Below are 22,760 nucleotides of genomic sequence, written 5' to 3' on the forward strand. Positions count from 1 at the left end.
TGGTACTTCTAGTCATTACTTCTGAACCATTAGGATGGTGATAGTAATAAAAATTAGACCCTTTTATTCAATTATATTCTAGGCTCCAAGAGTGCATCTCTGTTCCACTTTATGATACTAGTGTTATAACATTTTCATTTCAAATATTACATTTTGAAATACATACATGTTTCCCCTATTTTTTTGAAAAGGGTTATTTTTGAAAGTTCCTATGTAATGATATGAGATTTTTTCTTATTTTAAAAGGTGAGATGAATGATCCGCCAATCTGTTAAAGTCAAGTGTAAAACACTATGGACATGAAAAATAACTCCATAAATATTCAGTTTCAGAAAATATCAGTAAATATGAAAAATAACTTTCAAGAGGTTAAACTTCCTTCTAAATTTCTGCACATACAGTATAAAAAAATCTTTATAGTTACTGAATAAAGTTCTACATAATAAGAAATAAATTAGACAGTCTTCCAGAAAAGGCAAAAGCGATGGTACAAAAGGTACAGAATTATGAGACAAGGCACATAGTCAATTCCAAACCAGCAGCCCTACAAAGAAAGCACCATGTAGTTCAGCAACAAAAATACTGCATTCAAGGATTGATTTACCATTTGCTTTAATAACAAATTTTTCGATCCGTCACAACGGATAACGTATTTTCTCTCCGCAATAGAATATGGCATCTAACTTTATTATTGCTGAAGCTAAAAACCAATGAAAAACTTGAAAATCATCTATGAGAGATTTGTTTCAGTGATAGGAGTGATGTAACCCCAATAAAAAACAAAAATTTGGGTTTTAACATATTCAAGAATTATGATTATGTGCCTGTACTATTCTTTAACATACCTTCAATAATGGTTACTATTAACAGATAAATCTGCCCCAGGATATAATAAAGTTAGAGCGCCTATGGCTTGGGTTTATGAACTAATTTAAAACTAAATAATGTACTTAACATGCTGGTCTTAAAATGTCATATTGATAGAAAACAAAAATAAGTGAAAAACAGCTATATTTAGGGGAAGTCTAATACTTCAGTGATATTTTATAAGTGACAAAAACTGAGAGATAAAAGAGGGGTTAATGAATTTGCTAAGGAAATAGTCATTGGTGACTAAGGGCAGAATCACACTCCCACTATTAGATCTCTCAAGAGGCCATCCAGAGAAATAAGAACAGGGATATTTGTTTATGGGAACTGGAAATATCCCTTTCCCCCTCATGTCAGGAAATAAATACAATGGTTTCTATCTCATTGGCAAGAGAAAGATCACAACACTGCTTTTAAGGATATAGTTTTGTCCTTTGTCCTTTGTTCTAGGCTTGAATTTGTAAAATGTGATTATTATGGATCATGGTTTACCCTGTACCGTCAGCTTTTGCATGATTAAAATGATCTCCTATAAAACATTCAAAATTTCCTAAGGTTTTCATGATACATATTTTAAATTCTATGTCACATGAAATTAAAAAGAATATGATGAACTGGAAAATGCTGAAAATATATTGTGCATCCTTGTTCACTGTTTAATTAGGCTCAATATTTATTGAGTGCTATTAAGTGCCAAACATGTTCTTGGTAGAGAAGTTCTCTAAATGATGCATGAAGTTGCATCTTTAAGTAAACAGAATTTCATTCATCACAGTTTTTCCTAAGATTGCCAATAGCAACAAGAAACCTATATATTTTGTTTTCATATTTTCAAATAAATGACTACACATTATTTTCCACTAAGTGATGGTAAAACAGACAACTCTGCTAATAAATTTATTTTTTTAACGGTATAAGGAGATAACCGTTGACAGCATCATAGGACTCGGGAGTACTCATCCCCTTTTTTTTTTAGAAGAGATTTTTTTTAAATTAATTAATTAATATTTGGCTACGTTGGGTCTTCGTTGCTGTGCGCAGGCTTTCTCTAGTTGCGGTGAGCGGGACTCAGCCTCTTTTGCTCACCACTCTAAGGTGAGCAGCAGAAAGAGCATAGAAGTTCAGAGGACTAACTGTAGGTGAGATTACCAGGTTCAAATACCAGCTGTGCCATTTACTACTTACAGAGTCTTGGAAAAGCCCTGCCTTGGTTTCATTAAATATTAAAAAAGTAAACAAACAGAGATAATAATAGTACCTAGCTCATAAAGTAAGTAACTATTTGCGAAGTGCTTGGAACAATTCCTGGCACAAACCACTATGTAAGCATTTGTTGAATAAAATAAAATAAAAATAGTATTCTGTGTGTTTGGGGGAGGGAGGCTGTAAAAAGGAGGGGGGTGGGAATGAGAACAGTTTTTATCATTCATCCCTGATTTGACATGGCATTCTTTCCCTCAAAAAGCTCACCTTCTTGTGATAAATATCTTTATGGATTTCTTCATTTACCAGGACTCACAAGCTATCATCACCTTGGATTCTCTAAATGGTTCTTTTCCTTCCATTTATAAAAATGTTTAATTCTTTTACCGGAGATCACTTTTAATGTGTTCATTACATGGTCTAGAGTACATCCCCCTGCAACTACAATCATGTGAAGAAGTCTGTAACTTTGTCAAAAAAGTATTACTCTTACCAAGACTATTAGATATAAGACACTACATATACCCTATACTGTAATAGTAGATGCCTCGATAAGAAAATGCTGACATCATAAATTACCCAAGGAGAGGTACAAATGAAATGTTCTGTGAAATAATTTCTCAGTAGGTATGTAGGATAGTAGCTTACAGAACTTTGGGCATATATTTCAAGCAGCAACAGTAAAACAAACTAACACATCACTTATGTTCCTCATATTATGGGCTAATATTAGCTCAATCTTCTGGACTTACTCAATGAAATAATTTTGAGAAAAGATTGTGCAGGGTTTACTAGTCACCTGATAGTAATGCTGTAATAAAGTGGAACTGAAATAAACTGGTGCCTTCACTTTAGCAGTCAACAACATTTATACTTTTCCTGCCACAAATGACTCTGATAACTTAAGGCAATTTAGTCAACAATATTATCAACCAAGATTTATTGAATGTATAATAAATACTGATCTAAATACTGCTGGAGATAGATTTCCCTGTCCAGTTGATAGTAAGAAGTACATCCAAAGTGGTTAAAGGGCATTAAATTTCGTCAAATTAATTGTTTGCTGTGTACTTCATTTCTGATTACATATTTACTATCTGTGACTGTTTTTTAATGAAAGGAGTTGTTCTCATGAAAAATCTGGCATCTAGAATGTTTGTCATAATCTATTAAACTATGCATAATTTGTACTTAAAGTCTGAAATTTCAGTACCCTACTTAAAAACTAGTTGGATTTTAAATGTGTTCATCCATCGATTGTATGGAACTCAAGATTTCTTTTCTTACAGAAAATACAGCAAAACTGGCAGAGGGAAAGAAACAAACATTTAATGAGCACCCAGTATGTGCCAGCATTCTTCTGGGGAACTTAATTTTAACATGTTATTTTTCACAACCCTGTAAAGTAGTAACTATCATGCTGATTTTACACATTCAGAAGGTTGTTTCCTTAAATTACACATTACTTTATTAAGTAATATATGTACACTGTGGGAAAAATCTCAACTATACTTAAAATCAAATAGGCTAATAAAAAAATAGCAACCCCATAATCCACCCCATCAAAGGCATTCCTTCTTTTAATTTTTAGCCTTGTCTTTTGGTATTTATCTCAACATTTCTAAATAAAACCTAGTGGTATAAGAATATTATTTAGATATGTTGAGATTAAATTGAGAAGGCCCTAAAAGCCTTCTATCCTCTTACCTCAGTTTGGACTGGACACTCTCTCAGCCAGCTACATGGCTGCCATCCCGGGACATCCCTTCACCAGTATTCTGGGGATTCCCTTTGTCTTCTTCTTGTCCTTTTCGATTTACCCCTTCTGTTACTTGACAGATCATTTAGCTTGGAATACAATTTCAGTTTAGAGTCATGATCGCTTGGAACTTTAATAGCACTACTCCATGGTCTTAGCCTCTAACATTGCTGTCAAGAACTCAGATGCCACTCTTATTCGAATGCTGTATAGCATATTTTTGTTTCTGTTTTAAATCCCTGAAAACTTTTAGGAGGTTCTCCTTATCTCAGATGTTCTGAAATTTCCTGAAGATGTGCTTTGAAATAGGTCTTTATTTACGTTGCTGAGCACTTAACAGCTTCATTTAACCTGGAAACTCATAACCTTCAGTTCTTGGAATTTTTCCTTCAGATCTTGACCAAATGTCCCTTAAACAGTGAGATTTTCCCTGGTCATCTCATATAGAATAATGTTCCTCTGCCTTCTTGCCCACCCACAGTACTTTCTAGATCCTGTACCCCACCTCTATTTTCCCCCACTGCATTCATCATCACTATATGACATAACGTAGAGCTGTCTATCTTTGTCAGTCTACTTCTACCAGAATGTAAGCTCCATGAAGGCAGGGGCTTTGGTCTGCACTGCTGACTGTTTTGAATGCTTTATTCACATAGGCCAGAACAGTGTGCAGCACATAACAGAAATTTTTAAAATATATATGATTAATGAAAGGATTATCTCCAAAAGGAAAGGTAATTTGCTAAGTCAGTCACTCTGTAGGGCTTTGAATCGGGAACAAAATCTTGGGAAGAGAGAAAAGACAGACAAGGTCTCACAGCCATTTGTCAGTAATTTAAGTCATTTAAAAATAAGAACTAGCCAATCAGTAATTGCGATTTGTACAAAGGGATGGGGAAGCACCATAATAAACTGGATTTTGAGTCATACATATTTGGGTTTGAATTTTGGTTCTGCCATTCACTTGGCATTAGTATTCTTGTCTATAAAATGAGGATAATAACAGCGTCTGTTTCACAGGACTACTGCCAGGAGTAGATGACAGAATGCATAGCCAGTCCTTAGCATGGTCACTATTTATTTATTATTATTATTTTTTTTTTTTGCGGTACGCGGGCCTCTCACTGTTGTGGCCTCTCCCGTTGCGGAGCACAGGCTCCAGACATGCAGGCTCAGCGGCCATGGCTCACGGGCCCAGCTGCTCCGCGGCATGTGGGATCTTCCCGGACCGGGGCACGAACCCGTGTCCCCTGCATCGGCAGGCGGACTCTCAACCACTGCGCCACCAGGGAAGCCCAGCACGGTCACTATTTCGTCATCATTGTGTCTATCTGGCCACACTTGTTTCTTCATATTCATAACTATTCTTTATTTTTATTCTAAAAATATAAAGAGATAAAACTGATAGAGCAATCAGTGATACTAAGAAACAGGAAGAATCAGAGATTCACATTTAAAATAGCCAGTTCATGGTATTGTATCCAAAAAACATGATAGGAGGTGAGATAAAGTCTACACAGCATACTTATTCAAGAATTTATTGAATTTATCAAAAACAAAAACAAAAAAAGCAAACAACCCTATTGCAGCAGTCTGCAACCCAGAAGAGGGCCCTTAGCAGACATCAAATCTGTTTGCTGTTTAAACCACCCAGTCTATGGTATCCTATTATAGCAGCAGGAACTAAGACAAGTACTATATAAGAATGTATTATTTAGGCATAAATACAACAGAGCAGTTAAATTCATTTCTAAGTTTGGGAAAGCTTATGGAAATTTTAGTATAATTCTAATTTATTAACCATAGAAACACATTTAGTTATAAAAGCTCATCTTTATCAATAACCCTATGCTATATCACTGACATTAAACATTATTAGAAGAGGCCACATTTTCTCCTCATTCCTATTTTGCATGTGGTTTCTTTTTTGGAAGGCTTACCTACCACAGTGGAACTTTCTAGCTTTGAGCAGCTACTCCAAGGCTATTTTTATCTAATTGTTTTGTGCACTGCTGATGATATTCTGCTTTTAAATATATTTTTCTCTCTCTTGCTGTCAGTCACTCCCAATGTATTATTTCACAGGCTCCCTCCCTAGCTCATCTGGTTCCTAATACACACATCTGAATACTTCCCTACAGTTCCTACTTTTAGAAATTACAAAAGGTTTGTTTAAATGTTTTTGACTCTTTGATGGCACAACTTTGATTAAAGGAAAAGGAAAAAAACCCAAAGGGCTCTAAGATATAAAAAAATGAACTGACATAAAATAATAACCTTTATTACCAGTTCTCTTTCTACTTCAGTCTCTTCCACTTCCTTCCTATCCCAAGAATTCATCTTCTTTTTACTTTTTTCTACCTTGAATTTTTCCTGTTATTCTCTACTCTGTAGTTAGAAATAACATGGCAAACACAGACAAAATAAAAATTATTTTGTAAGCAAAGGAAAAAAATGAAATGGATGGGAAGTTCCTGTTGTGATATATTAACTGTCAATTGAAATGGGAAAAAGTTAACGTGCAAATTTCTGAAGACAACAGGAAAGTAAATAGGCTGTACATTTCAGAGAAAAGAAAGTAGTCAGAACAATCCAGCAGACACAACAGCTTTATGAGAAACTTGGGAGCTTCCTTTCTTAAGTATTGTTACTATAGAAATTAGATGGCAGGGGAGTGCCAAGAGGGTCATAACAAAACACGCTTCATCCCTGGAGGCAGCTCCAGTCTGTTTCGGATACAAACTCAACTAGATTTTCCACCTCTCTGATTTACAAATCCTTCTGTTTGAAATATAAACTAAAAAGGCTTCAGTAAATAGCTGAGCCAAACCTGCTCCCTGCCCCCCCCCCAAAAAAAAGAACAGGAGGAGGGGGTGGGAAGGGTTGGGGAGGTGGGGGGAAGGAGAGAGGAGAGGGAGACACTGCTGGTGCAAGTAAAGTAAGCAATGTTTAGATAATTTTGCTCAACTTATCTGAATCATATATTTTTTCTTTTTGGGAAAGTTTCCATAGCAGCCAAGAGCCTAGATCAAGTCTCAAAAATAAATCTCAAGATGCACTATAAACAACTCCACTCCCATCTTTCTACCTCAAGTTACATAACAGAATGGTGAATTATGACTGTACTTTAGAAGAAAGGAATTTGCCAAACTGTGCAAGTAAAAATGGAAAAAACAAATGAGTAAAGTCATGAGATACAGAGACAGGATGCTTCCTAAGATGCCATACCTGAAACTTCTTTATTGGGTTGGTTTAAACCTATCCAAGCAAAATGGGAAACATAAAATAAGAAACCTAACACTTCTATTATCTCACTGGTTCCATGAGTCAGAGAGAACTGAAGTTTGTCTCAAATCAAAATTTATGTTGTTGGTCATGCATTCTTCTTTCAAATCATAATAAACATCTCTTCAGATAAGGAAGCTGAGGCTGACGGTTAAAAATGATGAGAAGAGGGGATTTCCCTGGTGGTCCAGTGGTTAAGACTTCGCCTTCCAATGCAGGGAGTGTGGGTTCGATACCTGTTTGGGGAGCTAAGATCCCACAGGCCTTGGGGCCAAAAAACCGAAACATAAAACAGAAGCAATATTGTAACAAATTCAATAAAGACTTTAAAAATAGTCCACTTCAAGGGAGGGGGTATCTGTACGTGTATGGCTGATTCATTTTGTTGTCCAGTGGAGGCTAACACAACATTGTAAAGCAACCATGCCCCAATAAAAATTAATGTAAAAAAAAAATGGTCCACATCACAAAAAAAAAAAATCTTAAAAAAAAAAAAATGATGAGAAGAAATGGAATTGGAATCCAGTTAGCGCAACTTCAAAGCTTGTGCCATTTCCACTGCCTCACAACTGTCTCTGATAAAGGCAATCCTTTCAGAGAGAATGGAGAGTTCCAGTCACAGGTATGAAGTTTCTTTCCTAAAGCAGTAAGCTCCCTACCTGTGAGATAACTGCTAAATCTGCTCCTGTGATTTTGATAGACTAATTAATCTCTTAACCAAAACTCCAACAATAGCACACATGTGTATGCTATCAACCTGAAATGCAAAAGAAAGGATAAAAAGATCATTTTCTATTATTAAAAGAACATATTTTATCTTACCATTCTGTATAGGAACAAGAAAATATTTAATAAAAGCTATTTACTACCAACAAAATCTTTAAAAAAAAAAAGCACAGATGCTGTGCTCACTAACACAACTATGGTTACAATATTAACCAGCAGCACAATCTAAGAGTTCAGATCTGACATTTGCAACCAGGTACACTCGACGCTATGATTTGTTAACTTGGACAATGGCGCATACCAACTTTGCATTTATCAGAACCAACAGTTGTGACTGTATAACTGTTTATAGTCCCTGTGGCCGCATAATGATACTAATTCTCTAATTTCGTTCCTAAAATATTTCTCTGAAGTGGATGTGGTTTTCCCTGCAGAGGATGGGGGTGGAGGGGAAATACTTCCCACACCTAAGATTACTTTTCACTTTGAAGTGCCTCACCTGAAAAAGTCAAGCAAAGGTTTCTCTAATGTGTCAGTCATTTGCTCAACAATCACTCACTCAACCTGCAACCATGCACAAAACAACCTGACTCACTCACTCAACCTGCAACCATGCACAAAACAACCTGCTAGTTGCCATGGCGACACCAAAATGAAGATAGTGTTGTCAACTAAGAGGTTCCAATCTAGTAAAGAAGATACACACCAACAACTTGTTAAAAGCGTAAGGACATACATTCATTATTAGAGGTAAAAAAGGAGCTGTTTATCAGAGATAAATGCTGTGAATTCGGATTAGTGGAATAAAAGGAAAAACTGCCAAGAGGTGATATCTAATTGGGCTTCAGGACAAATGGGACTATCATAGATGAGGGTGGTGGAGTGAGAGAACATAGCAAGATAATCCAGGCTGATGGCCCAATGTGAGCAGAAGCCCAGGTGTGAGAATGCCCGGGAAACCTGAAGCAGTCCTATGACCTGGACCCAGAATATCTGTGGTGGGTAAAGAAAGAGGAAGTTAGAGAGCTAAGTCTGGGTCAGAATTCAGAGGACCTGTAGTGTTATCGCAAATCTGGATTTCATCCTATAGATAATGGAGATCCGGCAAAAGTGTTTAAAGAAATAAAGTAATATGATTCAATAGTGATTTTAAGAAGATTAATGCCAAACAAGCAGTGAAAGGAGTAGCATGAAGGAAGAAGACAGAACCAAGAAGAGATAGATGGGTAGTTATTAAGACAACTAGGTAGAAACAAATGAGTAATGTAAGGTTAGAAGGACCAGAAGGATGGTGGTCATATTAACAGAAACAGCAATCACATAAGAACAACAGGCTGTGGGGAAAGGAGGGAATAAAGAAGGGAACTACACAAAGAGAATGGCTTCAGTTTTGAACATTCCAGTAGAGATGTTCAGATGACCAATTGGGAATTCAGGTCTGGAACTGAGAAATTAAAGCCAGAAATAGGGACTTAAAAGTTATTGGCACCAAGATGATACCTGGAAACATGAAAATAGGTGAAGTCATCTACAAAGAAAGGACAAAGCAAGCGAAGAAGGGTAAGGATAAGACCTTTAGATACCTGCACTTACAAAGAGGGAAATAGTCAAGAAGGTACAGCGAGGGAGAAACACAGCCAAGAGAAAAAAAGTTACAGGAGTCAAGAAAGGAGAGCTCTAAAGAGGGGAAGGAAGTCAACCATTACAAACTCTGAAGAGAGTTAGAAGGTGAAGAGGACAGCAGTTATGGAGCTTATCACAGCTCTGAGACTGCTAGAAATTTCAGTGGCAGATGAAATCAGATTTCAAGGTACAGAAAAATATGAGTAAACTGCTTTTTAGAAAAGGTTGATGAAGAACTGAACTAGTCCTAAAGTGTCCTAACTTATAGTCAGTTCTAGAACCAGATAATATACTAAAAATTAGAATGTGACAGTTACTGGAGAAGGATGTTAAGTGAATCAGTGAGAGAGCAGAACTAGGAATGACTCAAGTGTGCTATTTTGATTTTAACTTATCTAGCTTCTAAAATAGAGTAAATTTTATGAATTAAATACTTATAATAAAGTGGGAAGAAGCTGGCTTTAGTCATAAAAGCATTAATCTATGTTGCTTATCACCTCAAGTCTAAGAGGATATTACAACTAGTATTGAACAAGCATGGAAACTTGCTTTAGTTATTGTCATCATTTATTTGCTTAGATTTCTATGTCCTTATTGTCAATTTGATCCCAAATACGTTTCCTGTTGTTTCAATTAATTCAGTTATATCAATTTGGTCTTCTTGGAGGCGTCTTCACAGCAGCCTTCTGACTGCTCCAGTCTGAACTGGCTGTCATCACTCTGTGGCTGCTACCGAGCTATGTAACCGGGTTCCCGCTGCACCCTCCGTCTCTCCCCTGAACTGGATCTCCTATCCTATATCCCACATCCTGCTCGTTCGTGGTTAACAATGTATCCCATTAGCCTCAGGAGAAATGATATGTAGGAGGTAATTTTTTTAACCTTGTATGTCTGAAAATGTCTTTATCTTATCCTCATGTGCAATTAATGACTTACAGCTAAATACAGAATTCTATATTGAAATAATCTTCCTTCAGAAGACTGAGGGCATTCCTCATTGTTCTCTAGCTTCTGAAACTGCTGATAGAAGTCTGAAGCCATTCTGATTTCTGATCCTTAGTTTGTAATCTGTTTTTCCTTTCTTTGGCAGTTTGTAAAATGGCCTCTTTGTCATCAGAGACAAATTGAAATTTCCCGAAAATGTGCCTTGTCATAGGCACTCAGTAATTCCTTTCAATCTGGAACCTCATATCCTTCAGTTGTGGGAATTTTCTTAAATTATTTTGCTAGTGATTTCCTCCCCTTGTTTTTCTTTTTCTGGAACTCATTGTTTTGACTTCCTAAACTGATACTCTAATTATTTTATCTTTTTTTTCCTCTACTTCCTGGGATATTTCCTCATTGTCATCTTCCAACACTTCTATTGAGTTTTATTTCTGTTAAAATTTTTTTAATACACAGCAGCATTTTGGCTTTGTGTAACATTCAGTTCTTGTCTCACATATGTAATATTTTCTCTCTCTGAAGATAATCATAATTTTTTTTTTAAGTTTTCTACTCCCTGCATACCTCTGTTCCTCCAAGTTTCTTTTTCCTTTTGTTTTTATTTGTTTTGGATTTTTTCTTTCAAGCTAGAGGCTTTCCCTCTGATGACTACTAGCTTTGGGAATGTCAGTGTCCTTAGGTCTTTCCTCTTGGGCTGGTTAAATATCCCCATGGCACTGATCTCCTGCCTGGAGGGTAAAAGGCAAGTGAGGGAGACAGGTGGAGGGGTCTCATCATTCAGTATGCAGGTGTTCATTTTATTCCCTCGTATTTGGTAAAGTGCTCTGTGCTCTTAACTTTGCCTGGTGTAACCCAGTCCAGAGACCCTTGAGTTTTCTCCCCCACAGAATTAACCTACAGCCTTCCATTAGGGTAGAGATAGGGGCAGGAAGAGCAACAATTCAGTGGTCTGGGGGAGAGGAGAAGACTGAGGGATCTACTACTATGTGTTCCTGCTGCCATCGATTCCTGAGCTATTTGAAGATTCTGCGGTAAAAATCTGGTTGGTTCTTGGCTTTCTTCGTTGCTAGATTAAGATTTGGCTTTCTCAGGTCAGCTAGGACATTTACCACACTCCATTTGCTTTCCAGCTTTCAATTTATTATTATGTATTATTGTTTTTTTGTGGTTGTTTTCTTCTTTGCCATTCTCCTTATCCTTGAAGGATCATGTCTTTAAAAGAATATCCCTTTACTATAGTTGTAGTGGGGTTTCTGCGAGGAATACAAATTATATGCTTATGTTCAATCCACCATTTTTCTCTTCAGAAGTCCAGGCTGAATCAAAAACCATTCCTGATGCCACTCATTACTATTCCCACCCAATTCTCCAACTACCATAGTGGTTTACTAAGGTTAATATTGCCTTAAGACTGGTCGAGAGAGGCCCCTCACCTGGGCATCACATTTTAGAGGGCTCTACTTGGTTGGTAGCACCAACCCCAACAGAGCTTGAATGTATCAGCCAGGATGTCCACATGCCTGTTTGTAGGGTCTCTCATGACATGGGACCAAATTTGAAAATTCTAGCCTGACGTTCCAGATTGTTATAAAAGTATACAGTCAAAGTTGAAGAACAGAATGTATTTTATTTAAGTTAAAAAAAAGTCTGTTAGACTAACTTAAATATTAAGATATGATACAGTTTCTAAACTTAGCAAGTAGCTAGTCCACAGTTAAACACTGACTTCCTTCATGATCTCTCCTTCCCTATGTCTTCTGGATTTACAGCAACCCTGACAGTAGCCTATACAAATGACTTAACTGAATCAGAAAAGGAATTTTTTATTTAAGACACCCTACTGCCATCTGCCGGACATTTAAAAAAATAAGGACAAATCAACAATGAGAATTAGATGACATGTACCCCTAGTTGCTGGGCAACACATAATTTGCACCACCAGATGGGCAGCACTGCCTTGGAATCACCTTTCACAAAACTGAACTAATCTGTACTATTCCATGATGAGGGTGGGGAGGAAGATAAAAGAGCAAATCAGGAATCTAAACATCCTCTTATAACTTATAAGAGACTGTGGTCTGATACCTTCACTTAGAACCGATTTCCTCATTTAAGAAATGGTTTAGCTGTTAATCTAAATCTAGCTCATAAGAGTGAAATTTAAAAAATGGCTTTAGGACCAACAGGCTGGGAGCCACTGAATGAGGCAGGGCCTGGCAGCCTTCTGGGCTAAGAGCCAGCCCTACCTATCAACCCACCCATCGCTGTCAGCTCCAACACAACAGAAGGGCCCATGGAGCCCACACAGGGGACACCCCTAGAGTACATAGCTCTGGTGACCAGAGGGGAGTGTCCCGTTGGGCCTCATAGGATGTCTCCTACATAAGGCCACTTACCCAAAATTGGGAAATGTAACTGACCTACCTAATACAGAGAAAGAGAATTAGGCAAAACAAGGAGACAGAAGATGTTCCAAACAAAGGAACAAGACAAAAATCCCAGAAGAAAAACTAACCAAAGAAGACATAAGCGATCTAACCAATAAAGAGTTCAAGGTAATGATCATAAACATGCTCAATGAACTTGGGAGAAGAATGGATGAACACAGTGAAGTGTTTAACAAAGAGTTAGAAGATACAAAGAAGAACCAAACAGAGCTGAAGACTACAATAACTGAAATAAAAAATACACTAGAAGGAATCTAAAGTAGATTAGATGATACAGAGGAACAGCTCAGTGAACTGAACGACAGAGTACTGGAAATTACCCAAGCTGAACAAAAAAGAATAAAAAAAAATAAGGATAGTTTTTAAGATACCTCTGAGACAACATCAAGCATACTAACATTCACATTATAGGGGTACCAAAAGGAGAAGAAAGAGAGGGGGACAGAGAACCTATTTGAGGAAATAATAGCTGAAAACTTCCCTAACCTGGGAAAGGAAACAAATATCCAAGCCCAGGAAGCACAGAGAGTCCCAAACAAATGAACCCAAAGAGATCTACAACAAGACACATTATAATTAAAAGGGCAAAAATTAAAGGTAACAAGAGAATTTTAAAAGCAGCAAGAGAAAAGCAACTAGTTATGTACAAAGGAACAACCACTAGACCAGTGGTCCCCAATCTTTTTGGCACTAGGGACTGGTTCTGTGGAAGACAATTTTTGCATGGATTGGGGGGTGGTAGTTCAGGTGGTAATGTGAGCAATGCAGGGGATGGTTCAGGTGGTAATGTGAGTGATGGGGAGCCATGGGGAGCAGCAGATGAAGCTTCGCTTGCTCGCCCACCGCTCACCTTCTGCTGGCAGCCCGGTTCCTAACAGGCCAGGATCGGTATCGGTCCGCGGCCTGGGGATTGGGGACCCCTGCATTAGACTGACTTTTCAGCAAGAACTTTGCAGGCCAGAAGGGAGTGGCATGATATATTCAAAGTGATGGAAAAAAAACCCTACAACTAAGAATCCTCTACTTGGCAAGGTTATCATTCAGATTTAAAGGAGAGATAAAGAGTTTTACAAAAAAGAAAAAGCCAAAAGAGTTCATCATCATTAAACTGGCCTTACAAAAAATGTTTCAAAGACTTTACTAAGGGGAAAAGAAAAGATGACAATTAGAAATACGAAAATTACAAAAGGAAAAATCTCATTTGTAAAGGCAAACATACAGTAAAGGTAGTAAATCAACCACTTACAAAGTTGGTAGGAAGGTTACAAGACCAAAGTAGTAAAATCATCTATATCTACAATAAGTAGTTAAGGGATAGACAAAACAAAAGATGTAAAATATGATGTCACAAACATTAAATGTCGGGCGGTAGTATTAAATGTAGGGTGGTTAAAATGTGTTTGAACTTAAGAGATCATCAACTTAATCTTCCTGCAGCATGAACAGGGGGCTATAAAATATGTCCCACCTCCTTTCATGCAAGATGCATCCTTCTGTTAAGGACCTTAACCCTCTATTTACTTTACCATGTTGCACCATGCGATGATTTTGCCCACCTTCACCATTTGACTGTTGGTAAAAAATTATATTTTACTCTTTTGCACAAAGTTTGAATCCTGTTTTATCTCTGATTATAATTAACACTTGTTTCTGCAAGTTTAGCAAAATGATGACAATTGATGAAGTTCTGTAATGGGCACATGGATGTGTATTGCACTATTCAACTTTGTGTCTGAAAATTCTCATAATAAAAAAATAAAAAAAAAGAGAGACCATCAACTTAAAATAATCACATATAGACGGTTGTTACATATGAACTTCATGGTAACTACAAACCAAAAATATATAATAGATACACACCAAAAGGAGAGAAAGGAATCCAAACAAAACACTAAATTCTATGAGAAGAAAGCCAGGGTAGAAATACTTACAGAAAAACTACACTTTAAGACAAAGACTGTAACAAGAGACAAAGAAGACATTACATAAAGATAAAGGGATTAATCCAACAAGAAGACGTAACACTTGTAAATACATATGCATCCAACACAGGAGTACCTAAATACATAAAGCAAATATTAGCAAACATTAAAGGGAAAAATGACAGTAAGACAATCATAGTAGGAGACTTTAATACCCCATACCTCAGTGGATAAATCATCCAGACAGATAATCAATAAGGAAACACTGGCCTTAAATAACACATTAACTATTTGAATGTAATAGATACATACATAGAATAGTCCATCCAAAAGCAGCAGATTACACACTCCGTTCAAGTGCACATGAAACATTCTCTGAGATAGATCACATCCTAGGCCACAAACAAATATATTTAAGATATTTTATATTTAAGAAGACTGAAATCATATCAAGCAGGTTTTCCAAACACAACAGTATGAGACTAGTAATCAACCACAAGAAAAAAACTGCAAAAAACACAAACATATGGAGGCTAAGCAATATGTTACTAAACAATCAATGGATCACTGAAGAAATCAGAGTCAAAAAATACCTGGAGACAAATGAAAATCAAAACACAATGATCCAAAATCTACGGGATGCAGCAGAAGCAGTTCTAAGAGGGAAGTTTACAGTGATACAAGCCTACCTCAAGAAACAAGAAAAATCTCAAATAAATAATCTAGCCTTACACTTAAAACAACTAGGAAAAAAGAAAGAACAAGAAAAACCCAAAGACTGGAGAAAGAAAGAAATCGTAAAGATCAGAATAGAAATACAAGGAGACTAAAAAAAAAAGAAAGAAAGAAAAGATCAGTGAAACTAAGAGAAGGTCCTTGGAAAAAATAAACAAAAATTGATAAACCTTTAGCCACACTCATAAAGAATATGAATGAAAAGAGAGGTACCAAACAGATGAAATTAGCAATTAAAGAAGTTATGATTGACCACACAGAAATACAAAAGACCATGAGATTACTATGAACAATTATATGACAATGAAATGGACAACCTAGAAGAAATGAACAAATTCCTAGAAATGTACAATCTCCCAAGAATGAATCAGGAAGAAACAGAAAATATGAACATACTGATTACCAGGAAGGAAACTGAATCCGTAATTTTTTAAAAACTACCAACAAACAAATGTCCAGGGCCAGAGGGCTTCACAAGTGAATTCTACCAAACATTTAGAATTAACACCTTTCTTAAACTATTCCCAAAAATTGAAGAGAAAGGAATGCTTCTGAACACATTCTACAAGGCTACCATTGCCCTGATAACAAAATCAGATAGACACGACCAAAAAAAAAGAAAAAAAAAAGATTACAGGACAAGATCACTGATGAATATAACATGCAAAAATCCTCGGCAAATATTAGCAAACCAAATTCAACAATACAATAAAAGGATTATATGCCACGATGAAGTGGGATTTATCCCAGAGAAGCAAGGATAGTTCAATACCTGCATGTCAATCAATGTGATACACCACATTAACAAACTCAAAATAAAAAGTATACAATCATCTCAACAGACGCAGGAAAAAGCTCCAACAAAATTCAACATCCATTTATGATAGAAACTCTCAACATAGTGGGTATAAAGGGAAAATACCTCAACATAATAAAGGCCATATATGACAAACCCAGAACCAATATCATATGAGATAGTGAAAAGCTGAAAGCATTTCCTCTAAGATCAGGAACAAGACAAGGATGCCCACTCGGTCCACTTTTATTCAACACAGTACTTGAAGTCCCAGCCACAGCAGGCAAGAAAAAAAGAAATGAAAGGAATCCAAACTGGAAAGGAAGAAGTAAACAGTCACTGCTTGTAGATGGCATGATATTATATATAGAAAATCCTAAAGATGCCACCAGAAAAAACTATTAGAACTAATAAATAAATTTGGTAAAGTTGCAGACTACAAAATTAACATAAGAAATATGATGCATTTCTATACATTAATAATGAACTATCAGAAAGAGACATTAAGAAAACTATCCCATTTACAATGTATCAAAAAGAATAAAATACCTAGGAATTAATCTAAGGATTAAAAGACTTGTAGTCAGAAAACTATAAGATAATGCTGAAAGAAATTAAAGACAACATGGACAAATGAAAAGATATACCGTGATCACAGATGGGAAGAATTAATATTTTTTAAATGACCATATTATCCAAAACAATCTATAGATTCAATGCAATCCCTATCAAATTACCAATGACATTTTTCACAGAAATAGAACAAAATATCCAAAAATTTGTATGAAAACAAAGACCTCAAATAGCAAAAACAATATTGAGAAAGAACAAAGCTGGAGGTATCACGTTCCCTGATTTCAAACTATACTACAAGCTACAGCAATCAAAACAGTATAGGACTGGCACAAAAAAAGACACATAGATCAATGTAAGAGAAATAAACCCATGCTTATATGGTCACTTAATCAATGACAGAGGAGGCAAAAATATATAATAGGGAAAAGATAGCCTCTTCAATAAATGGTATTGGGAAAACTGAACAGCCACATGCAAAAGATTCAAACTGGCCTACTTTCTCACACCATATGCAAAAATAAACTCAAAATGGATCAAAGACCTACATGTAAGACCTAAGACCATGAAACTGCTAAAAGAAAACATAGGCAGTATGCTTTTTAACATTGTTCTTAGCAGTTGTTGGATCTGTCTCTTTAGGCGAAGGAAACAAAAGCAAAAATAAAGAAATGGAACTACATCAAACTAAAAAGCTTTTTACACAGCGAAGGATATATAATCACATATACTTTTATATATATAAATTTAATAGTCAATTTAAATATTGAGTGCTACTATACACAGTCATTATTTATCACCATTTAAAATTCTATTATTTAATGAACTTATTTACAAAACAGAAACCGACTCACAGACTTACAGGACGAACTTATGGTTACCGGTGGGGAAAGGTGGGTGGTGAGGATAGATTGGGAGTTTGGGATTGACAGGTACACACTGCTATATTTAAAACAGATAACCAACATGGACCTACTGTATAGCACACAGAACATGACTCAATATTCTACAATAACCTAAATGGGAAAAGAATTTGAAAAAGAATAGATACATGTATATGTATAACTGAATCACTTTGCTGTACATCTGAAACTAACACATTATTAATCAAACATGTACCAATACAAAATAAAAATTTAAAAAAATAAAATTAATGTGAAAAAATAAAATTCTATTATTTGAAAAATAGAAGGATATGTTTCTTATAATATTAAATCTTCATTACTCTCATTTCCCTTTCTTTCAATATTATCATTACCACCCTGTATTTTTATAAAAGATTCTAGCATCTTGAAAATACTTCAATCCTCCTAATAGTGAACGTCTTGGGAATAAAAAGAGTCATTAGTTTACACATAAAGTTAGACCTCAGCCTAATTTAACAGAGACGGTCAGGGTTAAAGCTAGATTTGAGTAATCAATATCCTCTAATAATTTTGACTAAATGAGTTATCCTTTTCAATAATTTTATAAATGTCTTAGTATATGCTGCTTTTTAATATTCCTTTTTTTAAAAATTTCCTCAAATTTTCATCACTTGGGTCAATAAACTTAGGAAAACATAGGTGCAAGACTGGTTTTTCCTCAAAGTTTTTCCAGTTTAGTTTCCCTTTTTTTTGGTGGTGTTATTTTAGATTTCTGTTTGACTTCTTCATTTACATAAACATGAAAATTTTGCACAGCTGCCTCTGACTCCAAAAGACTTCTAGTATTTTTTTCCTATGCTTGCTAACAGGTATCAAAAGCGTACTATGTGAAATTATAATTTTAAGTACGTTTACCAGATATTTCTGGGTTTTGAGGACTCCATGATAATGAAACAAATGTGATATCATAGGCACAGTTTTTTAAAAATCCAGAGATTTTGTAAGTAAGATCATGGGATACTTTTAAGATTTTATCTCAATGTAATAAAATAGAGGCATGGAGATCTCTGCAGCCTTGAATTACTAGATGTTTGGTTTTGAATGTGTCAGTTCAATTTGAACGATGTTTTTGAGAATTGAGAACGCATGCACTTATGAGTGTTTGCACTTTCTAATTAAACCAGCTTTATGATCACGTTTCTGACATCACCTGCAAACAAGGTTCTTGCTCACTTCAGGCTCTGACTTTGCTTTGCCCATTTGGGCATCAAAGCATTAACTTTACTGGAATGTCAAAGAAACACAACAACCAGACTGGACAAGGTTCTCAATTCACCTTTGTGCTATCCCCCAGGCAGGCAGCAGACAACATGCAGTAGTAGAGACACATTTTCTTCTATAAATGTATGTGTCACAAAAATGTTGTCCACTGTTCAGCTTTCATTTTTCCTCTGTTTAATAGTGTTCTTGAAAGGTGTCCAGTGGCTTTTTAAAAAAAGTTGAATTCACGTAGGTTATATTTACATTGAAAATGAATATTTACTCGTTCTAGTTCATGTGGTCAATTTATATACCTCCCTGTATTGTTTGTATGCAAAGACCCTACCATCTGAAGAAGTAATTTCCTTTTGAAAATTCAGTAAATCATGCTTTCGCATGGTTTCAATTTGACAGATCTTTTTTTAATGAATAAATTAAAATCTGGATATTGTTACCAGGGGAAAATAGTTTTTTCTAGGTTTTCTAAATTTGGAAATGGGTGCTTCAGGCCAGATGTTCATATGCCTTAAGAAAACATCTCATTTTCAATGGAAAAGAATTTGCTGTATCAAAATCTGTGTCAAATGCCAGGGTAAATATAAATTTTTTGTATTTTGGGTAATCTGTAAGCTGCTGAATGCAAGAGACTGAGAACTAGCGAGTGAGAAGTACATTCTGGGCTTAACCACTCCCCACTCTGCCTCTTCACACACACTTTTTTCTTCTAAGTTCTTGACCTTTATTAGGTTTCCCATCACTATGAATTTGCTCATGTTGAACAATGTGTGAGGCAGAAATAGAGGCCTTCCTATCCTTTTTACATTCATGTTTTTTCACCAGCTTGAAATCTCTGAAGGACGGTAAATTGGCAGCCACTAACAAAGGTTCTTCACATATCCTTTATATTCACAGGGCTCTTTTCTTTTATGAATTCTCTGAGGTAGAATAAAAGGTGCATGTTTTTCATGAGTGGGCATTTCTCCATAGCTGACTGCCTCACACCTGAAATCAAAATGTATGCCATGGTTTTACATCTGCAAAAACTGATCTGTCCTCCTTGGGGTTCCTCTACTGGTGAGGAACAAAGAGAATGCAGAGCTTGCAAAGGGAAAGAACCCTGCAAAAACAGAAGGGCTTCCCCACACACTTGACTTACTTATTTGGAAACAAAATTCTATATCTTCATTCTCTTTCTCTGGTCCATCCTTTACTAATGCGTCCTCATCTTCCTAATCTCTAAATGTTCCAGGGCTTAGTCTTAAGCTTTTCTCTTCTACCTAAATACACTTCCCTTGATGATCTCACTCAATCTCATGGCTTCAAACACCATCTATTTGCTAAAAGCCTGAATCTGTATCTCCAGTCTGTACTTCTCCCTTAATTTCCAGACTCACTTATTTCTATCTGTGTATCTAATAAGATCCTCAAACTTAAGATGTTCAAACTGAGCTCCTGGTCAGTCCCACATTCAAACTTGCTTCTCCCAGTGTTCCTTATTTTAAAAAATAAATTCATTCTTCCAGCTGCTCTAGCCTAAATTCTTCACTCTTCTGTTTCTCACTTCCCACATCCAATCCAACCAGCGAACTGGCTTGTTGGCTCCACCTTCAAATATAATCTGGTCACTTCTCAGCCCTTCCACTAATACCATTATGGCCCAAGTTCTACCATGTCTTGTCTAGATTATTGCAATAGCACCCTAATTAGTTTCTAAACTCCCAATCTTGCTTCCCTAGTCTCAGTATAGAGGTCAGTGGCTCCCCACCTCCCAGAGTAAAAGCCAAAGCTCCTACGATGACCTACAAAACCTTTATGATCTGCTTGCCAAAGAGCTCATCTTAGTTTGTCTTTCGGACCTGTACCTGGAATGTTGGAGACATTTAACAATTTACTACGTATTTCTCTCCTATAAGATCATAATAATTATTCAGACTACAACTACACTTCCTCAAAAATCAGCTGACTTTTGTGGATCAAAGTGTGAATAGTCAAAGGACCCTAGAGAAGTGGCAAAGAGAGTCTTCAACTTAACATTACAAATAATGACAGCAAAGGAGTTGAAAGAAGGTGCCTCTGAGCTAGTCCAATTCACATAGAACTTGTATGCGAAATACAAACAGGCTATAAAATGGTTACATCCAGGAAGGTTTGCAATATAATTTAAGCCCACACCTAAACTGGTTTCAACACATGCTAAAGAAGTACAATGGATGAGAGGAATATTTGATTTTTCCAAGTATGACCCATTGGAGAAAAGTGTTTGCTAACCTGACTAATGTCTAGAAAAGCAATAAATGTCACAGGATAAAAAGAGAACTAAAGGATTCAAATTCTGACTAAGAACCTGAGCTCCATTTAGAAAATGAAAGGAAATGAAGGAAAAGGCAAAAACAAACAAAAAAACCAAAACCCTGATTTTCAAAAATACAACAAAATCACAAAATTATCCATACTAACAAATATAGAGACAATAAATGAATCCGTTTTATCTACCTACTAAATGTCTATGACTAAATGTCAAGGTCCATTAAGCAAAGAATAATACCACAATGCAAAACACCAGAGCAACTCCTACTTTTCAAATTCTTTCATTATTTTACTTAATCTTAATTATGTTCACTTAAAATTACCTGACTGGTCTAATTATTTAAATATCCATTGGTAAGCATGCAAAACACCAAACAGAATCATTTGGTAGGAAACAGGGAAACAGCAGCTTTGATACTGACATTAATTCCTTTAGTATATAACAACTCAAGTGGGGTTTTCTGATGTATCCCTTCTGTCACCCACTCCAACCACAGTCCTGAATATAACTTACATGGGCCATATAAAATTAGCTCAGCTAAACTAGCCTAATCTGACATTACATTATACAAGACAACACCAGGAACTGTGTGAACAGGGCACAAACCATTTAATACTAAGTTTCCAACCAAAACTGGCTCCCCAGTGAATCTCAGTGCCTCAATAAGATCACTTAATGTTCTTTTAAAATTTAAAGCCAAGCAGTAAAATCAGAAACAACATATCATCCGGCTTGCCCAGGAGTTTACAGCAACCAACTAGCACTCAGATAAATTTTCTCTCTGCAAAATAACTTTGCTGCCACTTGGTTATAAAGAATAAAACTTTCTAATGACCTCTAATTCTTGGTTAACATACTATATTTTAAAGTACTTACTTAACAGTAAATGAAGGATGTTTTGTTTTATTGTAACACTCAATAACAAGTCCATAAATTACCGGATAAAAACTAGGAATTTCTTTCCTTTTACATTAGCTTACCCAGTTTAGCGGCGCCCTCTGGTGGGTACTCAGGAAACTGACCCTCGGAAGGGACACTGACAGTTCTCCTCAGGCATCGCCCTTTGGTGGAATCTGTCTGCTGATCCTGTCCTCCCTCCACAGGTATCTAGTAAACCAAGAAAGAGATGAAACTTAATAGTGCCATAACTACCTTGTGATTGAATAATGTTTTTAGTTGATGAAGGTAGGAGTGTGTAATCATCAGAGCAAAACAGAAGAAATGTAGAAATAATGTATGCACAAAGGCTAAAGTTATTACCAACCCTTTATTCAGGAATCTTTTCTTTAAAAAGAAAACTGAAAGATCAGGAAAGGTGAGTATGCAAATTAACTTACATGAAGTATGCACAAATCACATCCAGTTGTGTACCTGCTTAGGGAGCTCAGAAAACAAAACATCCACACAAATAAGATTCCTTTACATCAGAAACTGGTTCACAA

General features: G+C 36.1%; 1 protein-coding gene across 5 annotated transcripts in view; it reads right to left on the bottom strand.

Annotated features, from left to right (window-relative positions):
- RASAL2 (RAS protein activator like 2) overlaps positions 1–22,760 on the bottom strand; it is a 387,706-nt gene that overhangs the window by 158,368 nt on the left and 206,578 nt on the right. For 4 of the 5 annotated variants that reach the window (XM_079903334.1, XM_079903335.1, XM_079903333.1 and 1 more), the window contains exon 3: positions 22,299–22,425. In XM_079903334.1, the coding sequence (XP_079759460.1) occupies positions 22,299–22,425 (127 nt within the window). Of the gene's footprint in view, positions 1–22,298; positions 22,426–22,760 lie in introns of those variants that run through there. The other variant, XM_079903336.1, reaches the window with a different exon arrangement.

Source organism: Stenella coeruleoalba (assembly GCF_951394435.1).
Source record: "Stenella coeruleoalba genome assembly, chromosome: 1".
Classification (NCBI taxonomy): Eukaryota; Metazoa; Chordata; class Mammalia; order Artiodactyla; family Delphinidae; genus Stenella; species Stenella coeruleoalba.